At 44.3% G+C, this 8,758-nt stretch overlaps 1 protein-coding gene across 1 annotated transcript; it reads left to right on the top strand.

The window, feature by feature from the left end:
• Positions 1-2,669: 2,669 nt before the first annotated feature.
• On the top strand, positions 2,670-7,030 carry LOC308141657 (choline O-acetyltransferase; the record flags this gene model as incomplete). Its single annotated transcript, XM_080511864.1, has 6 exons — positions 2,670-3,113; positions 3,671-4,072; positions 4,699-4,782; positions 5,065-5,502; positions 6,605-6,630; positions 6,889-7,030. The coding sequence occupies 6 exons, from the start codon at positions 2,670-2,672 to the stop codon at positions 7,028-7,030; spliced, it is 1,536 nt and encodes a 511-aa protein (XP_080367990.1).
• Positions 7,031-8,758: the final 1,728 nt, after the last annotated feature.

Below are 8,758 nucleotides of genomic sequence, written 5' to 3'. Positions count from 1 at the left end.
TTGTGCAAATTAAAAATAAAAAAAATCTGGTTTGTTTTTGCTACAATTGTTGTCGTACTTTTCTTTCATCATTAAATTATTCAGCGTGTCATTGAAGATTCAAACGTGTTTCAGTCATATTCAGCAAATTCTTCTTTATGTGGACTCGTCCAAGTTTCCCCAAAGGTAAATCATGAGGTTTGATCTCATCCTCCAGTGAGGAAGTAACGCTGCACTGCCATCGTATGGCCAAACGGAGGATACCTATTATTTCTGAAAGTTTGGGATCATGTGATGAAGCGTTGTCCCAAGTTCTTATTTCAAGTAAAGACATCCCAGGTTGAATTAATTTCTCACACCACAGAACATAGAACAATCCAGCGCAGAATTATTGTTGCATGTGATTCTTATGTAGGCGACTTCATTTTTGATATTTGTAGAAATATATAAAAAAAAAAAGAATATTAAATGACCACATTATTTTACAGCTTTTTAAAAGAAAAACATATATAATGGGGAAAACAGCAGTATAGTTTGTCGTGCCACTCATTACAGATGTTATCAACAATGACTTGAGCATCTGTTTGGCTGCTCGGAGGATTCAATCTGAATATTGTACCCGTTGACGACGTTCTTGTATTTCTATCCATCCCTTATTCCCTTCCTTGTTTCTTTGCGGCTATATATAAGTCTTTTTTGCATCCGTGGCAATTTTCAACATTTTGGAAAACCTGACTCCTCATGTTTGTCTCGGTCTCACAAAATTCCACAACAATAGTTGTTGTAGTAGTTCCGTGTTATTATTTTTCACCGCTTTCTTTTTGATTTTTGTGGATTTCGGGGAATAGCAGCGAGTACAGATGTTCAAGGTTTTATTTTGTAATTTCACAATGAATTTCAGGTATGCGGTTTAATAAGGTCACTGTCAAATAACATTTTATGGGCACAAAGGTTAGTTATAGCTCAACATCAGGAAACGATCACATGTCTCTTCAGAAGTCTTTTAAAGGAGGCATGCAGCTCAAAGAGCCTTTGATTTCCATTGAATAAAGTAATTTAAACACATGACAATGAAATATCGTCTCCCTTCATTGTTTTTTTTTTCACGTTTTAGTTTCACAAAATGTTGATCAAAGACATTGACACTGTGGACACCTTCGGGAGTTTACCTGTGGAAACAAGCTGGACATAACTTTGAAATAAATTAATATTCAGAGAGAAAATTTAGAGGCAAATAAGTCAAAAAGAGAAAGAGGGAGAGAGAGAGAGAGAGAGAGAGAGAGAGAGAGAGATACTGAGGAGGAGGAGAGACAAGAAGCTGAATTGCTTAATTAGAGTCACTCCATCCACATTACAGACCAACTCTTGTGTTTTTAGTCAAGACAGTTTTTTCTTTCACTGCGTGTTCGTCTGCTCAACCAGCCGGCCGACTCTTGGTGAAACGTCCAGAGGAAGGTAAGACGATTTAGTTCATATCAAATATGTTAGTATAGTGGGGGAGGAAGTAAGAGTGTGATTTATAAAGGAGCAAAAGACAAAAAAAAGTTATTATTTTGACCATGTACAGGAGACTTAAATAGAAACATAAATAAATCAGAAAGTTTTTCGATGTTGGGTTTTTTTTAATCATAAAAATAATTCTAATAATGTGAACAGACGTGACTTTTAAGACCAAAAACATGAACACTATCTTTTTTCTTCCTTTTTTTTTTAACAAATGCCAAAAACAGATCAGGATCTGTCTGGTTTGTCTCATTGAAAATGTTTTTAGCTTAATATGGCAGTTTTCATTGGGACTGTTGACAGTTATATCTGTGGCTTATTGTGCAGAACTGTGAAAGCTTATTACTTGCTTTTTACTATTTTGTTAAAATAATAATACATTTTTTTAATGTTTTCATTAAGATACACTTTCAAGCTTTTGTGGTGACAACAGAAGCCTATGGCATCAGTCCCTTGTTTAGAATTAAAATTGAAATTAAAGTTGACATTTTCTAGCATTACTTAATGGGACATCTAGAATCTGGGCGTATCTTAATAAAATTATTTCAATCAAACACTAAAAATGTGAATCTTGGATAAGATTCCGCGGTGTGATATTTAATAAATTGTTCAATAAAGTGCTCGTACTCATAGTCAAGACATTTCAATCACAAGCCCGCTGTTGTTATAGATCTGCCATCAGTACGAGTTTTGAATGACGTACAGAGCGGCAGCCACATGGGAATGATTGGATCTGATGGGATAGATTTGATTCCCAAAAATCGTGTTTCACTGACTGATAATTTAAGAATGTGGAGACTAAGTGGCTTCACGTGAAAGCAGATGGGCTCGGTTAGCCGCCGTCATGGCGGCGTAGCGTGGCCTGCGCTGCGGCTCCGCCCGGGGGGGTATTGTCTCGTACAGAGGTAAAATCTGGATGCCATTCATGCTCGCCATGTTAGCACACAAAGAGACCCGTGGTCTCCGCCATAAATCACATAATCAAATTACCGACTCCGCTAATGTGAGAAAGGTCGGACATCATGTGGAGAAAACGTAAAGGGAAGATGAGAAAGTGAACGACTCGTGCCTTATGTGCAATACTGTAAATTGTTTTTCACGTGCTCTTGATAACTCGAAATATCTGCCACTGATGCTCTCCTCCTTCTTATCATCCTTCTCTATCAAGAGTCGCTCCATTTGACAGGATGAGCCTCCTCAGCTACCCTGTTCCCGACCTGGACGCCACCTTACAGGAAGTGGGTCGTGTTCTGCAGCTCACCCTGGGACCCGACCTTTACCCAGAGTTCAAGGCTGCGCTGCTCCAGCAGAGGGGGCGTCTCGAAGAGGCCCAGCAGCAGTTTGCGAGCCACGCCGAGGGCCTGGAGAACTGGGTGACGAACCAGTTCAAGAGGGGTTTGCTGTCTTGCGCGGACCCCTTGCCCACCTCCACGGCCCTCCCCGTTGTTCTTCTCCCATCGAAGGCAAAGAAATGCACGCAGCTCGGTAGGGCCGCCGCTCTGCTGTGGGCCGCGGCGAGGCTGTACAGCGAGCCTCTCTTGCTGGAGGGCGACGTTCCGATGGAGCACACTCAGCAGTCCGAAGTATTTGCTGCCAGCCGCATTCCCGGGAAAGGTCAAGATGAAATTAAGGTGAGGAAACTGAGGAGAGCGGAATGTTTTCATCAACTTTTTTTTAAACAAGTGTGTTTATTAATTTTTTCAAAATAATTATTCACAATACAACAACAACAACAACAAAAAAAAAAACCACAGGTGCAAAACAAAACTGTCACAATAAGGCTCATCTTAAATGGTACAAACATCACAGGGCAGCAGCATGTGTTATTTACAAATTCCAAAATATAAAAAATCCATCATCTCACTTGACGAAAAGCATTTCAAATATAAATAAAAGGAGCGGAAAACAAAAAAAACCAAAAACAAACAGACGTATAATAAATACATGGTAATTACATTTGTTGATGGCTTACATACAGGGGGAACAGGCCTCCAATGCTTTCCTCCCCTCCAAGAACACCATAAAAGATCTCCACATACTGTCAAAGATTAGATATTTACCCTTTAACGTGAATGTTTTCATCAACTTGGGGTAATTTGGTTAACCTCGAGGGTAACTCCCGAACGAACCTCGTCGATTTCTCATTCATTTGAAGCACTTTCAAATCTCCTAACGCTCTCTTGACTAGGTCTACCCAGACAGCCTGCACGCCGTCATTACCTGCGCTGCCGGAGTGTTCCCCGTTGACATCCTGTGGCGTCCGAGCACCGGCGGGCCGGCTTCCGCCCGATCGTTCGTCGACATCTACAACCAGCTGGCTCAGGTGATGAGTCATCCCAGTGCAGACAAACACAACGACCCGTCTGCCATTTGCTGTCTCTCGGCCCTGGAGCGCCACACCTGGGCCGATCTTCGGGAAAAGATCCTCGAGCGCGGAGGAGCGGCAGTCACGTCCCTGGGGCTGATGGAGAGCGCCGTGCTGACGCTCTGTCTGGAAGACTGCGACCCCCCTGCTGGGCTGGCCGACGTCCTGAACGCTGTGAGGCTGGGGGGCAGAGGTGACGGTCCATATCTGAGATACTATGATAAGGTACATCTCTCTCACACACAAATACCAAACACAACCCCAGTGGGAGCAGGTTGACAATCGGCTCAATGTGAATTTTAAAAGCCACTGCAGAGACAAAATGCAGCCAACAAGACATCCAGCATGATCTAGATTATTTCATTCAATTAATTCATGGACTATGTGACAAATAAATCAATAAGTTTATTTTTTTTAATGTATGTATTCATTTCACAAAGTTATTTCCCCCAATACAATAACAATTAATTGAATTAACAGCAAGGCTTCATTAAAAATAAAAAATAAAAACTTCAAGCAGCAAATAACTGAGGTGAAGATTTTAGAAAGCGTTCACTAAAAACTTTGAACTGTTTGTCTAAATTGACTTTTTAAGAGTTGACAATGTTTATTGACCAAGAAAGAAAAAAAACAAACAAACAAACTCAGCTGAATATTACAATAAATACTCCCACTCTGGTTATGAGCATGTAACAAGACAACTTTTGATAGACAAAACATTTTGCTCTGTTTCTAGATTACCAATAAGTTGTGTAAAAAAAAAAAAAAAAAATGTTTGGGCATTTTTGGGAGTTATCAAGAAAAGGTTTAAATAAATATTTGAAGGCTGACTGAACATTTGTTTTTGACAGGTGGTGAACCTGGTGGTGTTCAAAGACAGCACGGCTGGGATGGTGTTTGAGCACAGTGCTGTGGATGGGATGGTCGCCGCGCTTGTGACTGAACGCATGTACCATCTATCTGAGACTGCCGACTTAAATCTAGTCCAGAAGGACAAAGAAAATAAGAGCGAGTGGGCCACCGTAAACAATGTTTCCTCTGCTTGCCCGAATTCTTTACCTTTCCCCTTGCAAGGAGAACATTTGCCCCAGCATGGGCGGGATCTGAAAGAAACACATCCAGTTCTGACCTTTGATGTGTCCTCCTACCCTGATGTCTTTTCCACGCTCAGGAGCCACAGGGGCCTATATGATGCCTGGGTTAACTTCTCCTTGCAGCTATCACTCAGACAGACTCTCGGAGAGTCTGCCGCTCGTCACATGCTAGTCACGCCTACCCACATGCGGCACTACAAACATGGTCGTTGTGATCCTACATACTCACTCACCACGCAGTCTCAGAAGTTAGTAGGGGCCCTGGCATCAGGGAACCCAATCCGGTACACTCCTGACCTACTCCGCTTGTTCCATGTGGCCTTTTTGGAGCATAAAAGTCTCATAAAAAAGACAAAAAGTGGACAAGGCGTTGGTCCCCACCTCGCTGCCCTGCGTCAATCCTTGCCATCTGACAGTGCACTGAAAAAGTTCCTTGACCCATTCGGATGTCCGTCAGTGTATCTCACAGGTACAGATCTGATGGAAGGTGTGGAATGTGGTGTAGGAAATGTCTACGCTCAGAATCAGCTGGCTGTGAGCTATCTGGGGAAGAAAGACAGGGTTCGCATTGTCCTTAATGGAAAAGGCAGCTTTGCTCTTACGCTGGAAAAGCTTAAAGAAAACCTTGAGGTGAATCTTAAGTTAGTGATGCTTCTTGCTGTACGATATGCCATTGCAAGCCAAATGGGTGCCCTGGAGTGTTTACTCCAACAAGGCGAAGTGAAGAAAATGAATGAAGAGGTGGTTCACTGCCCAGAGACCACAATCGGTGGCAGAAGTGCTGAAGACTCTTCCTCGCACAAAAACCCAGACTTCATGCTCATAATTCATGGTGGTGTTGGAGAGGACATGATGCTGAATCCCAAAGTGATAGAGATCATTGAGTTTGCTTTACAAACAGCCTTGACCCTTGGGTCCCAAGTGCTTCAGCAAGGTGGGAAAAGTCTGGATGCAGTTCAGCGATCAGTGGAGGCTCTGGAGGACTGCTTCCTGTTTAATGCAGGGAAAGGTTCCGTGTTAAACAGGGATGGTAAAAATGAAATGGAGGCAACCATAGTAGATGGTACTGTAGCCAGGTCTGGATCGGTTGCTTGTGTGCGAAGTGTGAAGAATCCCATAAAGGCAGCCAGATGCGTCATGGAGAACTGCTCACATTCACTGATGGTGGGAGATGGCGCTGAAGAATTTCTGCTGGAGTTGGAGAAGAAGGAGAAACCCGTTGGGGCTGAATATTTCTACACTGACATACGTCACAAAGAGCTGATTGCAAAACTTAGCGGTGGATGTACTTCAACAAACAATCACCCACAAACAGTTGGTGCTGTGGCTGTGGATTATTTCAATAACTTGGCCACTGCATCCTCCACAGGTGGATTGGTAGGAAAGCTGAAGGGACGAGTTGGGGATACAGCAGTAGTAGGAGCAGGAATATATGCGGATGACAAGCTAGCTATTACCTGTTCTGGAGACGGAGATGTTTTTCTGAGGAACACAGTTGCACAGAAAATAGCAAGTTTGTACTATCACAAAGGTCACAGCCTCAGGCAAGCATGTAGGGAAGTGATGAATGAAAATCTGAAAGGTGTCTGTGCAGGTGTCATTGCTGTGGACACGAAAGGTGATGCAGTCATAGAAACCAATGGTGTGATGTCTGTCGCCTCAGTGGTTAAAGGCATTTCCCGAGTTGAGGTACTCAGGCCTCGCAAGGACATCTCTAATGTCATTTGGGAAACAGATGAACTGGTTGCATATCTAAATCCCAATCCCTGGATCCCTGGGTCCACCATTCTGACGAGAAAAACTCTGAGTGGTCCAAGCAGCATCTTTCAGTTCGCTTCTCCTGATTTTGTTGCTCTACTTAAAGCTGCAAGAGCTGTGTCAAAATTACTTTGTGAGAGGCTCGGGGTGCAACGGTGTGCTTTGGTATTCAATCCATTGCCTGACCAGCCAGCTCAAATTAGACTCCTCCCACTTCATGGCCTTGAGCCAAAGTGGCAGCCCCATCTTGCTGGAGAAGAGGAATTCCATGCCTACAATCCTGGCTTCTGCACCTCAAAAAGTGGCCAACGCTGGAGTAATGAAGCACTGACCCAAATGCAAGCCAAGATCAGAACTGCATTGCCAACACCCAATGCACCCTATTGCTTGGACTTCTTTGGGGACCCCTCAGATGAGAACCTGTTCAGTCGTATTGTGCGTGGTGAGCAGAAACAGTGGAGGGTGTGGGAAGACAACAGGCATGTGGCTTTCCTCACACCATACCCAAATAGTCCTGGACTAACGGTGGTGGTGCCACGCAAACCACTGACAAGTGACATATTCAAACTGGACGAGTCTGACTTCACAGCACTGATCTTAGCCACCTACAAAGTTGCACGGCTGCTTGAAGAGGGAATGAAAGCCTTGGATGTTGCCTTGATCTTTGAGGGCTTTGAGATTGATTATGCGCATGCCAAGCTGATCCCACTGGTACCTTCACCTGATGGCACTAGACCTGCCAAGCTGGAGTTAGAATGTGTCGACAGCTACCCTGGATATGTCTCATCCCTGAATGGCCCAGCCGCTGAACCAGAAGCTCTCAAAAACATCCACTTGAAAATCACCCAGTGCAAGTCTCCTCATTCATGGGAAGACCCACAATCTCACCCAAGACTTGCCATCAAGAGCCAGTGGTACCGGAACCTGTTTCAGATACAGAACACCCTTTTCCACAGTACAGTGGATTATTTCAAGAGTTCGTGCCACTACTCCTATGCTCTGACCCCACTCACCACAGACACGATCTCCTCCCCAATGGGCCTGGGATCTGACTCAGAACCTGTTTCTGTGAGCCTACTGGGACAGGACGTCTACCTGGCTGACTCCATGCAATTTGTCCTTGAATACTTTCTGCGCTTCCAGGACGATCTCCCTGGAGCGTATTACATATCTCCCAGCTTTCGGGGAGAAGACCCCGATGCCACACATTTGAACCAGTTCTACCATGTTGAGTGTGAGTTGTTGGGTGACATGGACCAAGCAATTTCTGTAGCAGAGGGATACTTGGCTCATCTCACCAAGTCTATGTTGAAGAACCACTCAGAAATAATCCTGAACACTGCCGGGACCCTGACACATGTCACTGCTCTGTTGGGCAAACTGGGTGGAAATACCACACTACCAAAAGTCTCTCTTGACCAGGCCATTCCCATGATGCCCTCTGCTGATTGCTTAGAGTGGGTACAAGATGGCCAGCCTCACTTCGGCAGAAAGCTAACTCGCAAAGGAGAACACGTTTTAATGGAGAGATATGGGGGTCCTGTTTGGCTGACTGAGATGGACCACCTCGGAGTCCCCTTCTATCAGGCCTACGTGGAAGGCAGTGGGCGAAGCAAAGCCAAAGCCGCTGACCTTTTGCTGGGGTTGGGTGAGACCGTTGGTCTCGGTGAACGCCATTCGATGCCCGAAATGGTGCAAGAGGCCCTCAGACACCACGCCGTGCCAGAGCAGTCCTACAAATGGTACATTAACATGCGCCAGGTGAAACCGCTTCTCACCAGCGGTTGGGGCATGGGAACAGAGCGCTATCTGTGTTGGCTGCTTCAGCACAATGATGTCAGAGACATACAGATCATACCGAGGATGAAAGGAGTGAAGTACATGCCTTAATGAAACGCTATGGAGAACAAACTTGACAAAATATGGAATTCAAGCCATGTCTGAATAACCCATGGCTTAAAGCTCTGATCAATCTTGGGGTTGCTTTCAATTCTTTAAACATATATATCAAATGACACAACAGTTCTTTTGTAACTGATTAATTTTTTCAACCAGATTA

The sequence above is a fragment of the Blennius ocellaris genome, assembly GCF_963422515.1.
Source record: "Blennius ocellaris genome assembly, chromosome: 16".
Lineage (NCBI taxonomy): Eukaryota > Metazoa > Chordata > Actinopteri > Blenniiformes > Blenniidae > Blennius > Blennius ocellaris.
The sequence above is the reverse complement of the archived record's forward strand: the minus strand, read 5'-3'. Positions and strand labels throughout refer to the sequence as shown.